Source organism: Vidua chalybeata, chromosome 2 (genome assembly GCF_026979565.1).
Source record: "Vidua chalybeata isolate OUT-0048 chromosome 2, bVidCha1 merged haplotype, whole genome shotgun sequence".
Taxonomy (NCBI): Eukaryota; Metazoa; Chordata; class Aves; order Passeriformes; family Viduidae; genus Vidua; species Vidua chalybeata.
The window spans coordinates 6,380,608-6,399,975 of NC_071531.1; the positions used below are offsets into that span (position 1 = coordinate 6,380,608).

The following is a 19,368-nucleotide window of genomic DNA, read 5'->3' on the forward strand; positions in this document are numbered from 1 at the left end:
GCCCCATCATGGCTTTCTGCTCTGATTCCACACAAACTGGTTCTGACCTAGGTAAGCTCAGGTTTAAACTCCCTCCTCCCTCCTAACACCTGCACTAAGTACGACGTTTGAAACCCTTCCCAGGATCAGGGCAGCAACCAAGGACAAGTATCCTCTTCCCTGTGGTCCTGGCTGAACCCCTGCATATTCCTTCTCTTTATTAACCAATAAATGTATTTGTGGTCAGGAAATCACCAGCTGTGAAATCACCAAGCCTTGCCCACCTTTGACCCAAGAATCAGCTCAACTTAGCCAAGCTGTGCTCATTTAAGCAAAGCATCATCACTTTAATGCTACTTGGAAAGTTCTTCCACACAGCAAGGCACAGATTCAGGGTACTTTGTCTTTAGGATCAACAAATTCTCTGCCACAAAAATTCAGGAAGCTTTGGGATTTCCTGTCCATAGATATTTCTCACTTTCTAGTGATTTTTATCTAAATACTTCGTATATAAATACCAACATCACTACTTCTAAACTGTAACCACTGGTAGGACTTTTCCAAAAAAGCAAAGATAAACTGCTCCCAAGTTACGTATCTGGAAGAAAGCTTTAAAATCAAATGCTGTTGAAGGACTTAATTAAACTCAGAAACACACCACTATTTCCTCATTTAAGGATCCCTTTTTGTCAAGCTCCTCAAGGACAGTTCTCAGACCCACAGCTCAGTAGCAATCGTTGCTCTTACTTTGTAATTCCTTCTTATCTGTAATTCAGCTTTAGATTGTTTTTTAAACACCTATTTTTATCTCTGTTTTTATCCATCTCGTAGCAGTACCATTTTTCTCTCAGCCTGTAACTTAATGAAAATTCTTGCAACAAATGCCACATCTTTGGCCATTTTCATCTTAAATCTGCCTACTACTACAATTAGTAGCTACAAGCAGATCAGAATCACTTGCAGTAGGGCTCAGCTGTGGAGCTCAAGGGCCCCAAGACCAAGATTCCTTGGAAAGCTCAGCTCCAGACTCCAGCCTCCCCCCACCCTGCCCAACTCCTAATGCTTGGAAACTCCCAAATTACAAATGCTTCACTTGGCATCACGTACTTCATAACTGAAGAAGCAGAAAGTGCTTCTTAAGAAGTACAACTGACGAAATATTAACTTGTGTTTTTTTAATAAAGTGAAACAAAAACATTCTAAATCATAGCAGCTTATAGATCCAAACTGTCCATCGCTTGGGAGCAGAGTGTGATTAAGAAGTGTGGAAACTGCAAAATATTAAAGCCCTGCAGCAATTCCAATTCATGACAACCCTTCCCACAGCACAAGGAATGCTGCCTGATGCTCTACTGATTTGGTCTACTTGCTCATTGGCAAAATATGGATATTCTTCCTTGGTAATGCCATATCCTCTTTTCCAAGGGGGAGGAAAGGTACAAAGCCCTTCTGGTTAGCACACAGTAACTCTTTCCTAATTAGCAATGTTCTTTTACAGCACTGAGAAATGAGGACCTTTTGTTTACCATTAGTTGAGGTAAGTGTATCTTGCTTTTATTTGGGTTTAAGACTACTTTAAAGGAGTAGCTTTTCAGTTGCAGCATGGTTTGTCAAGATTACAATATTTATGACTGCATAAAATACATAAGTAAAAAAAAAATGATTTGTAGAGTTTGTTATCAAGAGCTGAGACTTACACCTTTACAGAACTGCAAATACTGGCTTCCTAACTGCTAGTTGATAATTTTGCTGGCAAGAACATTTTTTACACTTTTCTTTAATCTCTACACCCTTTTGTCCAACTAGTAAGAACTAGCAAGAAAGTCAGCTCTACCTGTGGTTAAACTGTTGTAACAGCGTTAGATAAACTGTGCTGATTCTTCATTAGAACACCCTTCGTTTGAAGCTACAACATAAGAGGCGATTCTTTTTGTTCAAAAGGAACTATCCGCATGCTCTGTGCCTGTAACACTTCACACTGATTACAAAAAATTTAACAATGCAACCACTAACATACCCCACTAATGAGAAATTATGAGAAACTGTTGGATGCAGAACCTTCCGCATCAGTCAACTCTGATCGATAAGAAAGCTATCAATTTTGAAATTTAGATTTAATGCATTTTCAAGAAGCTAATGAGAAAGGAGCAACTTAAAATAAATACCATCATTAAAACTGCAAACTGTTACAATGATATATTATAAACTTGTCCTAAATAAACCTAGTGCTTCAAAAATTTACCAGTGAATTCGTATTACAAAATATGTGAAAATACAATAGAATACCACAAAACAACGTCCTTTTTTGGGGTCAACAATGACGCCAAGATGATTCAGTCTTAAGTTTTAAAATTGTTAATAGAACATATTGTAATATATAAGTTGCAATTTGGTTGAAATCTAGAGAACATCCCCACCACAACTCAATCTTCTTCATTCCTCCTCTAAAACTAGTGCCAAACTTCCTGTCAAAGTTGGTATTTTCTTCAAGAGCTTTAAAATTTAGCCATTACTTATTTTCTACTACTACATTTTGGCAGCAACTATTTATTGGTCTGTTATTGCAAAAAGTGCAATTTAACAATAAACCAGTCTGAAGGTCATTCTATGTCTTGAGGATACATACCATATATTTCTTTAAAAATAATCATACTTTTGTAAGCAATACTTTACAGTAGACACCTCAAATCTACCATAGATGTAAAACTTAAAACGAGAAAAATTTAGTCTCTAAATCTTTATACACATATTTATATTTGAGTTTCTATATATATTATATATATACACAAGCACAAGAGTATATATAAAATATATATAATCAGATTCAAAAAAGAACAAAAACTGGGCACTGTACATAAAATATTTTTAAAACTCAAACAATAGAAAAACTTTAAACATTAAACAATTTTAATAAAAGTTTCTGTACAATGCTAAGCAGTTTTATTTACATATAGAAAATGTAATAGGAGTAGTGTTTGAAATTACAGAACTCCTTAAAATTTCAATGGCAGGTAATCTGGAAAAAATAACAGCATTCCATTCACAAATATTTTCAAGCAATAAATATGTATTTATAAATAGTGTAAATTTACATCAAGATTAGAAACAAAAATCACAAATCTGAAGTTTATTCCTTAGTCTATGTGCAACCCATTTATCTTTGTGACTTGGCTGTTAATTGTTTTAAATTTTATTTAGGAACCAAAAGTGTAACCGTCATGGTTTCAAAACAAGACAGAAAAACATAAAAGCAGTAAAAAATTTATATCACCTAACTCTTCACATTAAAAAAAAAAAAAAAAAGAAAAAAAAGTTGCCCAAAGAAAGACTTAAAATTTCTAACTACCTTACAAAGAAATGACCAGCTAAGCTAGTACTTTTTCCAAGGGAAATTCTGAAGGGGGAAAAATGGATGAAACCAACTCATCAGCCCAGAAACAGAGAAATACAAAAGAGGTGGTCTTCAAGTCAGTAGTCTGTATAATGTTGCCAGTTTTGTCAGATATATACAAAACATGGAATTATTTTTTTGAAGTACAGCTGGATGAGCTTTATTTGTTTTGAGTTCTGGAGTAGGAGGCAGTGCTCTCTCCTGTCCAGTTGGTTGACACTCCGCACTTGGAAGGTTGCATAGACACAGCTTTCAGCCAGCAGCCTTACGGGATAGCTACAAAAATCAGTGGTGCAGAACTGGGTCACTTCCTGAATATCAGAAAAGTTTTCATTTAATGTCCATGAAAAAATGTCAAGATGAGGAGGATGGCAATGGAGGAGCCTGAAAGAGAAAACATTAAATTACCTTTTCTACAAGGGTGCAAAACTCTGTGTTTAACTAAGACCTGCACAAACTGTAACCATGAGAGTTTAAAAGTCACACACGCTATTATTTTTACACTTCAGGACTCTTTTGAGAGAATAATGGCATTTTTTTTTCCACTTTACTCAAAGACAACATGTAGTTTATCAACATTCTGCATTAGAATTTTGCCTGTACTGCAGACTGGAGTATTCTGTGGGGATGTCTGTGTTAATATGATGTGAGCAGCCACAAGTCCTGCTGTGGCAGCAAAGAGCTCCGTGTGGCCTCAGTGTAGATATATCTTTATACAATCTAAAACAGGGATTCTCAACCTGTTTACCAATGGGGAGATGGTCCATTTGTGGCTCTCCAAAGCCTTTGTGGGCTTCATTTCCCCTCCTCCCCTCTACCTGAGCAGTAACATATCCCCCTGAGCTTAAGGTAGCTGTGGAAAGGGTCTCAGATTCTCTGCCACGGGGACCAAGTGCCTCAAGAATGAAGTGAGATGTCTTGTTCCTGCCAGGAGATGAGATCCAGAAAATGACCTAACTGCTTCCCAGTATTGCATTTTGTGGCATTCCATCAAAGTACTGAGTCTCTGATGGCATTTCCTCTTCTTTTCCTGCTATCTGTGGAACCCCTTCAAAAATCTCCTCACAGTCATTAAAGACACTTTAGATCATATCAGAGTACCCAGCTATGGAACTCTAACATGGCTCATTCCTGTGTTTGCTCCTGGTACTTCAACCCCAGTCTCTCTTTGGCCTAATTCACCTTTGCCAGTTGAGATTATCTTCATCCCGTGATTTACAACAAACCTTAACTCTCCTCCTGCATCTGACAGATGTCACTTCTGGGCTATGACTCTTCCCAGCTGAGTGTGTATCCCCTTTGAAAGAAATGAATGGCACAGCAACTTCCTAGAACAATTATCAATGTCATTTAGGGCCCCATCCTTAGGTTTTGGTGGGGGTAGGAGCTACTTGCAGATTGAGAACCCTTGTTCTAGGGACAGTATCATCACTGTTACCTAAAGAATGTGTAAGTAAGCACAGACAACAAAATACCCCTCCCTCCCTCTCATCTCCATACAGAAACATTCTTCCCCATTTCCACTCAACTGGATGAAGTATCTGAGAACAGGTGTTTATTTGTATGTTTTTCTGTAACAGATCATCACTTTGAAATTGCAGCATTTCACAGACTATAATGACAGTGACCTTCTAGAAGCATGAACTGAAGTTTAACCAACCCAGGCTCTGTGGGACTAATGAAGAGAATTAAATTCAGAGGACATGGTCCCAACACTCTCGCCAGCCTCTACTGACGAACCTTGAGGCCTTAACTCAGAAGGTCACAGCTTAGCATGCTACCAAAACATTAAATAACTAAACACACATTTTCTGCAGCACCTGGAAACAAATCAAAAGGCACAACCCTTACTGGGCTGTCATATTAAATCCAACATGAAATTCCCATAACACTTAGTCCAATGTTTGTCTCCTTCGACAGAAAGCCAAGGCTTATAAGTACATCCAGCATCACTTTCATTGTGGTTACAAAAAAGCCATCTTTGCCTGGAACAATGAAACCTGGGTGAAATGTTAGGACAGTTGTGCTGACGCAGTTCAAAGCAGGAGGCTGCCATATATAGCACAGAGCTATAATGGCAAAGAGGCTTTTTGCTTTAAATTGAATTGCAAAGGAGGCCCCAAGCCAAGAGACAGAACTGTTTGAGAGCATCCACTTGCTAAGCAGAAGGACAGTGCTGATTTGGGAGGGGATGGGTGGGGAAGGGGAAGGGTCTGAGTGCATAGGATGCTCTGCTGCTATACTGACTTCATACCACAACCAATGTATTAGAGATGCTCTTGAACCTGGTGCTAGTTTCTCCAAGCTTCACTGTCCTGATTCTTCCCATCTCCATCTGATCCAGTTATGGTCTTCAGGTGATCTCTATTGGATTTTTAAAGCCACAACTTTATGAATTGTAACATCATACTTTTCCTGAAAACTCAGTGGTTATGTTCTGCAGTAAGTTACTGTAGTATTTCACACAATTCTGACTCTTCAGGTTTTGTTCTGCAAATATCACACACAACCCAAACCTCCACTTGAATCAGAAAGTCCGTGGTACTCGTACAATGGAGCACCAAGACAGTCTACCACTGCTTTACAAATAATGTACTTATGCATCCACTTATTAATTTGACTTACTAATGTAAATTGATCATAGACTTGCATCAAGTCCTCCATTTTGTACTGTTCTAGCACCACAAAGTTTTCCAGGTTCGTGCTTATCTTTCGTGCACAGTCTTGGCAATGTACAACATAGGTCTTTCGAGAATTGCTCTCACTAGTGACAAAAAGCAGATCAAAGACTTCCACCTATTAGACAGGAAACAGAAAGCCAAGTGTTACAATTTCATTTTTTAAAAAGTTAAAACCATGAAAATGGCGTTTTCTTCAAGATTTACAAGCTTACCCTGTGCATGCAAAGAGAAAAATTAGATTTGTTCAGGGGAAATCTATTCTCCTAAGGCTTGGGCAGAGAAGTGAAGCAGTGTAAAATCACTAATATTACACTTAGGATGTCTGCATGAACAGTACCACAGGAAAGCTTTGGGTCAATATTGACAAAGCAGGATTCGTTTGCTAAATAGTAAGGTGATTCTTTAAAAAAATTATACTTATTTTTCCTTTTTACTGTCTGCTAAAGAAGTTTGTTAGTTATTTCCTAACTACTGAACCACATGCTTATCCTGCCCAAGAGGTTCCATCAGAGGATAACTAGAAACTCATTTTCAGGAGGTAGGAAAATGTTATCTTCTTTTAAGCTTCATGAAAACTATTATCCAATACTTTAAAGCAAGTATTAACAGTAAGCAGAATGAAAAAATTCAGAAAAAAAGGTATATCCTGCAGAAAAAAAGGACTTAAGTTCTCTCTCTTCTGGGTGTGTTGGTGACTTCTGAAATGAAGACAAATATTCCTTTAAAATGAAGCTCAGCAGTTCAAATTTTATGCAGGAAGGGATAACATTTTATAATAACTGAGAATTGAAAATCAACCTAGTGAAAAACAAAATTGTGGTAGTACTGTGGGAGAGCCTTCAGCAAAATACAGCCCATGTCTAGAAAAACATCTGGAGGAGCTCCTGGAAGGCAGTACTGAATCACACAGATGTGCTTACAGCACACAGCAGATGTTGCAGCTTAGAACCAAAATTTAAACATCACCAACAATAAAAGACAGGGCAAAATTTGAACAACTATTACAAGGGTAGATGACCCAACACATTTTTACTGACCTCACAAATGCTACAGTAATGAGCTGGCTCATCCTTTGCTCGTCCATGCCAGACAATCTCCTTTCCTGCAGCAATCAGAGCTTCCCTCAGTGTCTGACACTGTTTGAGAGTTCTTAACAGGCAGTACCTGCAACCAAAAGCAGTTGTGTGTTCAGTTCAGCATTCAACTGGATAGTAAAACTCAAGAAGGCTTCAGTTTCTTCCCTGTACTTGGAGCTTGCTTTTCCTCTGGGATTTCAGAAACAGCTGCCTGAAAGAATCACTGGACTCATGGTTTAGGGGGAAGTCAGACCTTGTGCTTCTGGACCTCTTTCAGGACTGCCCCTTGCCCTGCAAACAGGCTGTACCCTTCATTTTTGACTGAAACACATGAATGATCTTTTAAGCACAACAGAACAATGTGTTTTCAAAAGCAATTCACGTATTTTATTTTGAACCATAACTTTGTCAGCAAAAAGTTAGTTTGAACTGCCAAGTTCAGCATAGCTGTTTACATTTTGTGTGACTATAGCCTGATCCAAAGGACTCTTTTAACATCCCAAAACTCCTGTTACTTTCTTGGCAGTATTAAACTTTATTATCCTGAATTTTCTCAAACTCCAAGTTCTGCCAGGAATCACTTTATACACAGTGGGTACAGAATCTATGAACATGTATCTTCTCCCATGCAGAAGGAAAAAGAACAGACAGGTTGGTATTAAGAAAAAAAAAATCAATTCTAGCTCTTATTTTATGAATGAAGAGAATAACTGTTCAAATGTCAACTTAAAACCCACAATTCCCTGTCATACCCCCCTGTAAAGGCAAAAAATACCTAAATAATTTTACGTCACAATTTTATACTGTTCTCTTCCTTACAAGAAAATGTAACTTGTTTTCCAGCATTTTATGAGCTACGTATGTTCTTCAAAAAAAGCTGGCAAAATAGGTCACCAAATTTCTAAATTACAATGTTATTTACAATAATTTTAGCTCTCAGCTACCCTATTTATTTGAGCTGCAGCCTTTGCAGCCTTCAATTTTCTCCTCCACAGGGTGGTTATGTTACATGCTCATTAGAAGCAGAAGGAAGATTGAAAAAAATTAAGGGTAAAAACAAACACTGGACAGAAGACAAAGTGCTCAAGAGTTCTATCAAGTGTTTTCAACTTGAACCTTCTCCCATTAGAGCCTGAGACATGTAATACATATATTCTCTATTAAAAAAAAAAAACCCACCACATTTCTTTCATGTGTTTCCAAGTAGTTAGTAGAATCTCAGGATTCTGAAAATACTCTCCTCTTGTTTTACACTCATACTGTTCATCTTCACTAAAAACAGTGGCTTCACTATGGCATCACTAACACCCTCACTGTAAGGGTAACACAAAACTGAAAGTGTGCTTCTCTGTTAAACATCTTATTTTCATGTACCCAATTTCAAGAAAATGATGCAGCTCATTAAGCTGTAACTCCTTCAACTCTTTTGAAGTTTGATGTGAATGTGAGTTATGATGTTAAGGCCAACCATAGGTGATAGATGAAGTATTAATTCATTTGAGTGTTGGGTTATTGTGCTCCTGACAAGCTCATTAATTTTGGAAAAGCATTCATTTATGCAATACAGCCTGATTATTTTAAATAAACTTAAAAGGTACCATTCTTCTCTTCTGCTGTTACCTGGAAAAGTCTCTGGGCATCCCAGAGAGCAACTACAAGCACACCTGCACACCTGCCACCATTGTTCTCCACTCCTGACTTCCAAAGACTTTTCAAAGTGTTATTTTCAAAGATACAGTTGTGAAAAAAAACCTGTCCAGAATGTAACCCACTTACAACACTGCTGCAATATTTGCCAAACTTGCAAACAAAGCAGAAAACAATAGCTTGAACGTGAACTCCCTCTCCTTGGATAAAATTCAGGTCCTAGTAATGGACCTTGAAAATGTAAATTTTAATGATTTCATGCATTTAAATATGAGAGAATGGATACAAACTATCCCTGTGAATATGCAGCACAATTTCCTGAAGTTTGGGAAGCCTTAAGAAAGCCAAAAAGGTTCCCAGCAAAGTGACAGTGTGCAAGTTCAGTGGGGTCAGCTTTTAGTATTGCAGGCCGGTTTTTATTCTGGTATAGTGAGAACTCAATTGGAAGAAAATCTAGACCAACCCCTTCTCAAAGTCTTTGCAGGTATGGCATAAGGATATGAGTAAATCATGTCCAGTCAAATTCAAATTCAACAGAAGAGAATTAAAAATGGACATAACCCTGATTTATTCTAGATGGGCAGTGATAAACCCATTTGAATACTCAAATATTCAGTAGAACTTCTCAAAGGTGCAGAGACCATCCCAATGGCAATGCAGAACCGACCTCTTTGTACCTTCCAGTAATACAGCTTCCCTGATGCTGAAAAGTATTTTACCTAACTTCATGATTTTGTGCAAAATAATTTCTCCCATGTCATGTTCTTTTACATTTCTGAAACTATTTCTGTAATAGAACTTAGTATTTCAGTTACTTTGGAATTAATTTTTCAAGCTTTTATTACTATGTTCATTCTACCTCTAAAATTCTTCTCTTCCTCAGATGCATTTGTAAAAGTCCTGGCTTCCATCTAAGAGGTTTGCAGTTAATTTTTCTTTTCATGAGGGCTGTCCTCCCTCAGCCAAGTTTTCAGTGTTTTTTTCTGCTGTGTTCCTGCTCACACTTCTACTGTTAAAATCAAATCTTTAAAAAACATGCCATGAGAAAGTTTCAGGTTTTGCTCTTTGACTTTTATCTTGCAAGACAGCACTGAACTGCACATTAACTAAAAATATAACGAGGCATCAGATTTCTTCCAAAAGCAAAGTTTCTTTCTATTACTTCTTCTCTTCTAATACTCCATTTCTTTTCATCACTAACCTGGTTCCCAATATTTTTATCTATGCTCAAATTTTAGCTTATTGACTCTGCAGTGGTTGCTTTCACACAACCACTAAGATATATTTGTATTTATCTTTCAAACTGAATTAGAAGCTACTTTTTATAATTTTTCAAGAGCTAATCTTTTGTACTATGCTGATACCTAAGAAGTCCCAGAGACAGAAGTCAAAACTGCCTTAACACTATGTATCTTTGACATGCAATTTTTGACAAATCTATGCTCAGCAAAAAGATGACAGCTGTGTCACTTATTTTTATGTCCTGATGACAATGAAGCCAGCTATCCAAGATGAAATTCAACCAGCTCTATCAAAAAATGACTATTTTTTCCAGCATTTTTAAACATATGCATACACTCCCATATACATAACTTATAAATGTCTCTATTTTGTACATTAAAAATTCAGGTGCTGTGGACAACAACCATGATCCCAGATGGTTTTTCCTGCAGACAAGGAGCCCACAGGAAAATTATGTAACTGCTTCCCTCTCTTAAGGAAATTAATGAAGGTTTCTGCATTTCCAGTGGGTTTACAAAGCCAAGATCAGACACCAGGCTGTGCTGATACTGATTTCTAGGAACTGCTATTCCATAACTACAGGAGTGACCATAACAAAAAGTTATCTCAGGCTGCTGCTACTGGACATTACAGACCAGAGCTAATCATCCCCTCTTTTTCTCCTCTGTAGCCACAGCAGGAACTTGAGTTTTGGCTGACAACTAACCTGGATGGGGGAGGCTTAATCCGAGTAAACTGGAAATGGTTTCAGCAGAGTGGAAAAAGCAAATGCACAGGCACACCCAAAATTTCTATCTGTTCTTCAGCATTTCTGTTTATTTGTAATCTACACTAAAGTTTGAGTCTCTTGCTAAAAAAAGCTGGGCTGCTGTCAGCCAGCAAGACAATAGCAAATTACCATTTTGTCCTCTGTGTTTCTTCATAACATTTTAAGCAAATCTCCTGGAGAAGGATGTTGAGCTCAGTCACATTCTTCTCCTTTTAAACCCAAAACCATGGCAAGTGCAAAATTACAAGTGGCCAAAATGCCAAAATCGTATTTTTTCAAGAACATTCCAGAACTGCTTTGAGCTTTACAATAGATGTCTGCTGGGCATTGTATGTATTTTATATAAATAAAGATAAAAGTGAAGCTTGTGGATGCGGTATTTTTTGGACTTTTTGGCTTTCTCCCTCCCACACTCTCCTGCATTTTCCCCTGTTTCTCATTTCTAGCTACTCAATTTCTCTTCTCCTTTTTATGACAGCTAGCATTAGGAATATGAGCACTAATTGTTTAATTGAAGGGGCAGGACTGCCAGGCCCTCAGCAAATGCTTTATTTACCCTAAGTATTGGCTCCTAGATTTTAGGAAAGTATTCACACACAAATGCTACCCTGTAATCAAGCTTTAGAGTGACTACAAACCTCCCTGTTGTCAACTTCCAACATTCTCAGTTCTTCCAAATTTAACATTTCCCCACTGCCACCATTCTGCAACAGATGTTCAAGCCTAAATTAAATTTCTACTGTAAAAAGATGTCGCACTCAGATGTCACCAAAAAATCCCACTGGGGGAAAAAAAGACACTCTTCTTCTTTGCCCCTTTTTTCACAAGTTAACTCACCTGTTTTTTTAAAGCCCATTTCAAGGCAAATAATAAAAAGATTCAATTCCTGTTGATCCAGTATGCTGGTAAGACTAAGAAGGGCTCAGAAGTGCTTTGGTAGAGACTCAGGCAAAGCAGAGTGTGCTGCTACCAGAGGATTCTCATGATGAGTAATATGCTTTGGAATTCATTCCCCCACTTTAAGACAAACCTATGTTATATGCTGACATGTTCATTCATTCCCCATCCTCAGTATGGTGCTGCAATATGATTTACATTTCTTGAAGTTGCACCCTTTGAAGAAAATCACTACAGATGCTTGAAGCCTGGAATATTCCTGCATTTTGGAATGTGCATATGAGAAATGTCACTAAACTCAATTATCATTTTACACATCAATCAATTCATTGCTCAGAAGAGCAAAGGGAAGAAGGCTCTCAAGTTCTTACTTGTCTTTATCTAAAAGATTTATACTGGACCTATCTAAAAGATTCATACTGGACAGCTCCAAATGACAACATGAGAACACTAACTACAGGTTCTAGAAATGTAGAATTTAACTTTCCTGTAAAAATGACTATATATTCCAAGTCTAATATTTGGGTTGATGACCTTATTTTCCTATTTCTGATGATACATACTCCAAACAGCTGCTGTGAGCAAAGCCAACTTCCTGTAAACTGCTGAATTAAGTCTATGGCACATTTAACTAAAAGAAGTTATTTAGATGATTCTAAAGCTATGCCACAATAGCATCATATAAAACGTAAGAAAATTAGGGATACCTGTAAGTATTGTGCTTGAAAAACAGAATCTAAAGTAATTTTGGTTTGGTTCCCAGGAGGAGAAAGGTCTTGCAAAGAACTATTTATAAATCAACCACTGACTTATGTGTGAAGAGGAAAAAGGCACAGTAAATCTTCAAATAAACAAAAACTTACTTTATCATTTCGAAAAGCTTTGGATCTGAGACCTTGATATTCCGAGCCATATTCCATGAAAGGTGAACCATGGGCACTATGGACTTCACGCTCTGCAGCTTATTCCATTCGTACCGTTCCACTGCCAGCTTGTACTGACAGGCTGCACAAACACACAGGAGCAATCAGGCAGGTGAAGGAACAATCATCAGCCAAGATCACTCTGTTTGCAATAATAATTTATATCTTTTACAGCTAAACTTCATTCACAATGAGCCATTCATTCCAACTGCATTTCCATTCTTTAAAATGTCGTAAGAAGTGTATTTATGATGCTGAAAGAACACACAATACCACAGCAGCAACAAATACCTGTGCAGACAAGTTACTGACAAGTGTTTGATTTCTTTGCTGAACATGGAGCAGTATTTCAAAAATGGTGAACTAGTAAATTTTAAAATATTCCAGATTAAAAAAAAAATTCCAGGTTTGAAATGTCTGCATCTCACTCTATTCACAATTTATCATGATTCTACACTGCTATGGTATATAATCTCTTCTTGAGAGAAGAAGTGAGTCAGACTTTTTCATTAAGCAGCCTACTCACTCCACCCTTCTTTTAAAAATATTTTACAAAATTTACTGTGACTGAACATGAGACATCTCTCAGTCAATCACACAACCCTAGAGATACACTCTTTATTGCACCATATAAAGACACATTTTAAACTACTTAAGAAAGCAGAAGTTTTTTTGGAAGTACATTCTCTTCAAACACTTGACAGACTCTTGTTTTAGCTGCAGAATTTCCTTCCACACTCACAGATAAAAATTCTTCCAAGATCATGGTTCAAAACTGAATAATTCTAGAGCAGTAGGTCTGAGAAACCTAATGCTCTTTTATGAATTAAATTTTACAACTGTTTGCATTTCCTGATGCTCTCACCAAAGAGTTATTAGGTACCCACTCTCCCACCAAGGACTAGTCCTTAAATTTGTATGAAATCCATAGTGCATTTTGCTGGGTAGAACAAATTTGGGAGAAAAAGTTAAGAAATGGCCTAAGAAGACAGTACATAAATTAACATACACATTTTACTTCTACAAGCCCATTCAAAGCACGAGTGCCAAGACTGCATTCTTGCTTCTTTCTCTTCCTTTTACAATGGAATTCCTTAAAGCTTCAACACATCATATTTTAAAAACACAACACATTGGGGTTTTTTTTCATCTAGTAAGAACTGTCAGGTTCTGTGCCATGTGCAGTATAATATTACCTACAGAGAGCTCAGCTCAGGCACTGCTCACACATACCTGTGAGAGGGCCAACGTTCCACGCAATGTTGTTGCACCAGCCAATAGCCTGAACCCAGTGAACAGTGCCAGCATTTATCCACACCAAATCCCCTGGTCTTTGAATAAATCTATAAACTGGGACATTGGCTTCATACAAATCTTCCAAGTTTGGCCACCAAGATCCCATTAGGAAATTCATATTGTTCCTGAAACAAGAGGACAGATACAGTCTTCAGCATTTCCCAATGGACATGTTAGTGGCAGGTACTTCAATGCCTGATACCTGTGCAAAATGACCATCACCATGAATGCTTGCTGCAGCTAATGAGTGACCCACAAACAGTAGCCAAAAGGAAAAGTGCCATCTGTAAAATTCTTGATCATAATTCCACATTTCACATCTGCAATACATTAGAACACCTTCCCATGTGACATCAGTTTAGAGCTTCCAGTTAAGTTCTATTTTCCTTTAAGTTTCCCAGTATTTTATTAATGCTGAGGCAGACCAACCCTTGGTCAGATCCAGTGTGGCACTGGTGGCCAGTGCTGCTTTTTCCATCACTGCCTGACCTCCTGTACAGACCACAGCAGCTCCCAAGGATGTTTTCTGTTCTGAACATGTACTCATGCTGTCTGTGTGTGCATGTGCAGCTTGCCCACACAACAAGCAACCTCTTGGCAACACTTTAACTATGATCCATGGGTCTGTGCTACCAGCCAAGAAATGCTGACCCTTCTGAAGACCATGGAAAAACACCTCCATATGGATTTCCTAACTATGAAGTCTTCCCCTATGGTTATGCAAAATCCACACTCCTCTCCCATTCTTATCTCAATATTACACTGCTTTTATATTGCACCATGAGAGATTATTTGCAATGCACAGTTTTCAAAGACACTCAAGTGCCTTTGTAGAGGCACTGTAGACATTTTGTGAGGTTACCAAGCTCTCTGTTTCTCTGTCAGCCTCAGAAGGACAGTGACGTGCAAGTAACAAGGCCTGTTGTCCCAGAGACATCACTATTCCATCAATGGAATTATATTTTTGAGATAGCTTATCTTTTTAAGGGTGGATGAAATAAGAACAGCTGTCAGCAGACAGGCAGAAAATAGAGAGACACTGAGATGAATTCGCAGAGCTCTGGAAAAGTTCTGAAGTCAAGAGCTTAATCCAGTCTCAACTGGGTAAGAAAAACCTTCTTCCATATGATCAACCTCAGAGGTTCCTGTTTGAGTACTGGCATGATTAGGGGACACAACTGATGCTCCCTCTTTTTTAGTGTGTGCATGTACAAACAAGTGTCGTTCTGTCTGTTTTTAAAAGCACTCTACACAAGGCATTGCAGAGAAATCCTAATCTTTGAGCTGGCTGAGTAGTTCCCCAGTGCTCAGGGTACCTCAGCTTTTCCAGGAAGTTACAAATATGTAAGTCTAAGCAAAACCTGCCATGGCACCTCCTGGATCTGAGCAAATTAAGCTTTCACTCTAAATGCAACAAGAAAACATGCCAAAGTGCGAGTGACTCTCTATTTGCTCTATTTGCTAATGACAAGAGAATTCTGCTTTTGCTTTTGTCACAGGCAACCCAGGTTTCTATATATTGTACAAATGTGGTATTTTGCATGAACTCTAGATTTTGCATTTTGACCTTCTTTTAAAAGACTTTTCTGACTACATGGAAAACCCACAAAATAATGTCCCCTTAGAACACCCTCAGTAATTTCCTCCCTCAGGTCTGAGACAGGCACAAAAAAAATTTGATAAAATTAAGAGAAAAAAACCATATCCAGCTTACTTTTCACAGAAGTCATTCATGACACCCCAATAGCTTTCAGGGACAACAAACCATTCACAGTCACCTGGACCAATATTTATATTTACTGAGCAAAAGTTGTTATTTTCTTGATGACCTGAAATTAAAGAGAAAAGTAAACACACTTTATGTAAGGCCTTTCTACCAAAACAATGCCAGGAAATGCAGATACAATTACTAAAAAAACATAGAGCATAGTTTAAGTATTTTTATGTATTTTATATGACACATACACTATTTAGGTGCTTCACACAGTTAAGCTACCAGAGACATGAGAATTCTGCTTTTGTTAGTTTGTGGAATACAAAATTGGAAATACCAATCTTGGGGATCTGACCAATATTTCAGCAGTTCCTCCCTCCTGTAGAAACAAGTACTTCAAAAGCTCAGATTTTGTGGTTCATGATATCTCCTGACAGTCCCGGTCAGGTGCAAAACTTTGTGACTTCAGGCACTAAACAGGCAAGGAGTACAAAAAACTTTCCAAAAAAGATTTCAAAATTCATGTAGAAATGCCCAGTATTTTATCTTCTTTAGACAGCTAGAAAATTGAGACACAGTCCCTAATGGAATTTTCTGAAGATCTACTTCAGAAAAAAACAGACCCTGAAATTTAGTCCAGATTCCTCAAGTTCAAGTCCAGGGCCCCAACACAGCAAAATTCATCATGGAGGGTTGAGTCCTATTCTCAGACAGTAAAAATCTAAAAAAGTGGAAGTCTCTGATTTTTAGGATTGCACCAGACCCTCTTGGGAAGCCTCTAAAAACTTCCAAGGTATGTAAAATAAAAATACTGTCCATGTATATAAACCCAACTTTCTTTTTCTCCTTAAAGAATCCACTCTTGCATGCAAGAGGTAAATAGGGTAATTCCCTAGTACTGCAGAAATCCATAGATTTCCACTGTAAGTGCTTTGAAAATGCAGAATTAAGTAAGAACTATAAAAATATTGAATATGTATATTTATCACATTTAGACATGCTCAAAGATACCAGAAATCTGAAGTGCAGTTAAATCCAACACCCCACAGCAGAACCTGATTTTTTTCATGTGATTTTGATGATTATACTCACCTGGTGTCCTGCTTCCTGGAACCTTCATGTAGAGCTGCACTGTGTTCATGCCCAGGATGGTATGACCAACATGGCTTAGAAGATTTCCTGCTGATACCACACGTACAAAAGCAGGAAGTTTTGTCAGTTCATGGAGTTGCAACTTCCACCTGCAGCAAAATAGCAAATTGACAAACTGTGAATCCCTGAAACTCTTAGAAGAGACTGGGAAACAAAAACATTTCCAAAAAATTGTTAGCATAGGTATCTGTGTTACTCTTTCAATTTTAAAAGAATTCCAAATACAATCACAAATCTGGCAGGCTAATTGAGGGGAAACATAATTTTGTAGCCAAAGCTGAAACTATAGATCAGAAGACCTGGCATCTATTCAGGATCCTGCAAGAACTATTTCAAGTATCAAAATCCAAGTCCCTGTGAGCCTCAGGTTTAACTTTGCTTCATTTGAAGTCTCTCTCCCAATGGCTTGTTTAGAGTAATAGTTTATAATCAACTAGTTTGCATCTACAGATGGAATTTCCTTTATAGAAAAATGGCATTAATATCTAAAATTTTGTAGCAACCTCTGATCACATCCACAGATGCACACGTTGATCTTCCAGTGATTCTGTGATCTTCTAGTGACTCAGCCACAAAAGATGTCATCATCTTCAGTGGTTCTTACTCCCCAAACACCATAAACCTTTCTTCTTTTCTTATGACTGAATAGACCAGAATCTTTGTACTGCAGCTGGTGGGACTGACAGCCTAGCTATGCTGGATCTCTGATGGAAGTATGTATTAACCAGAGACTGAACCAAATAATTATTACTGGACAATAAAAACATGCTTTCAGAGTATTTCTAGTATCTTCTAAGCTACCTTCATCTACCCACTGAAGGATATATAGTTTAAATAATACTCAATTTTGGTTTTGAGGCTCTTGAGAGGTATCATGGCTTACCCACAGGTAAGCATTGGTCTGGTCTTTCCTACATATTTTGAACACTGTTACTGGATATAGAAGCAAGAGTTATGTAAAGGTGAAAACAGATGACAGTATGAATGAAAGGAAAAAAACAATGAATAACAAAAATTCAGACAAAAAAGAAAAAAAACTTTTTAATCCTACAATTTCTATGCAAAAACTAAAAACTTCGTGTTGTCAGAACAATAAAGTAGTAAGCAAACAATTTAAAGCCTCACAATGAAACAAAGGGAATGGATTAGAATGAGGACTAGAAGGAATGGTTTCTGATGGATGTTTCAACTCATTTCTGGAAAAACAAAAATCCTGGGAAGAGAAGTTTTTGAAAATATATTTTAGCGTGAGAAGGACTTGTAACAACAGTTTGAAGACAAAAGTAACCATTTCATTGCGGAAACTGGAATTTATCAACAGACTGACTGATGTCTGAGAATACTACACTGGATTTCCAGAAGGATGATCATCATGTAGAATCCCACTGTGAGCAGGAGAAACTGTAATCAACTTACTTCTTGTCATCTGACAGGTCAATGTTGGTCCCAAACTTGATTGTTTTAAAAGGTCCTCTTCTCCTCCTCCCAGAGCTGCAAATGCAACAAATGTATCAGGCAAATGTGAAAAGGGAATGATGTAAAATAGCACATATAACCAACTACAGAATGAATAGTTATAACACACTTACTTATCAGAAGATGTGGATTCATTATCTGAGTGGTCCTTGTGGTGACTCTTCTTCTCATTTTCCTCCTATAAAATACAATTTTGAAATGTTTTCACATATATATACATACACACACACAAAAGGACATATAAAATATATAAAGTGATAACACAGAGATAGATATAAGTATATTTATTTCCAGATACTGACACAAACTTTGAAATACCCATGTCTAAGATTTTATGTCAACATTTCTTCATTGTGAAGAAAATAAAAAAAGTCAGTCAAATGTACTGAAATAAAATTCTTCATGGCTGCAGATTCCATGACACGCAGGCCAGGACAACAGAAAATGTCTACACTGTAAATATTTCTACTGGCCTGCATTCAAGCTGGAAATGAGTATATTGGCTTGCTCCATTATGAGAGTGACCTGGAATTCAGTATTAAAGAATTCTGCTAACTTTTTAAAATAAGAACATCTACCTCCCTGCAAAGTCAAGTAGGTATTCTGACAGGAAACTAGGGTGACTAATATTTATAAAACCAATTTAATAAAATCCATTATAGAAAATCTTTTGAATTTTTCATAGCCATATGCTATTTTAGCACTAGCAGTAGCTGAGACCACGGCTAGTGGAAAAAAACCAACCAATATTAAATGATGCAATTTGATCTTTTTAGCAGACTGTGCTCAAAATCCTATTCTAAAGACTTCTATTTTGGCAAGTGTATGTACATAGAAGGAAAAAGAAAGAGACAAAAAGGAAGAAGGAGCTGTCTGGATTCTATCCAAAGATCTCTGGCTTTGAATGGGATTGTTGTTAAATCTCAAAGTGCCCTGTGTACCTGAGAAAGTCTTATTCATCCTTTGAATGAAGGACAAAGAGAAACAAAAAGGAACCTAGTGATGATGGATTTATCAAATGCTGCAAGACATGTTAGAAAAGCAATGCAATAGCTGTTAGAGGAATAAAGAAAAAAGATCACTTAGGGCAAGCCAAGAGATCTGTGGCTATAGAAAGAAGAAATA

General features: G+C 37.4%; 1 protein-coding gene across 15 annotated transcripts in view; it reads right to left on the reverse strand.

Moving 5' to 3' along the window:
• Nucleotides 1-1,511: 1,511 nt before the first annotated feature.
• KDM6A (lysine demethylase 6A) overlaps nucleotides 1,512-19,368 on the reverse strand; it is a 150,541-nt gene continuing 132,684 nt past the window's right edge. For 8 of the 15 annotated variants that reach the window (XM_053934694.1, XM_053934687.1, XM_053934688.1 and 5 more), the window contains 10 exons: nucleotides 18,357-18,421; nucleotides 18,184-18,258; nucleotides 16,708-16,856; nucleotides 15,616-15,730; nucleotides 13,839-14,026; nucleotides 12,546-12,687; nucleotides 7,089-7,215; nucleotides 5,996-6,166; nucleotides 5,656-5,734; nucleotides 1,512-3,754 (listed from right to left, as the gene is read on the reverse strand). In XM_053934694.1, coding sequence (XP_053790669.1) covers nucleotides 5,678-5,734; nucleotides 5,996-6,166; nucleotides 7,089-7,215; nucleotides 12,546-12,687; nucleotides 13,839-14,026; nucleotides 15,616-15,730; nucleotides 16,708-16,856; nucleotides 18,184-18,258; nucleotides 18,357-18,421 — 1,089 coding nt within the window. In that variant the 3' untranslated portion in view covers nucleotides 1,512-3,754; nucleotides 5,656-5,677. The other 7 variants (XM_053934695.1, XM_053934689.1, XM_053934691.1 and 4 more) reach the window with 2 other exon arrangements.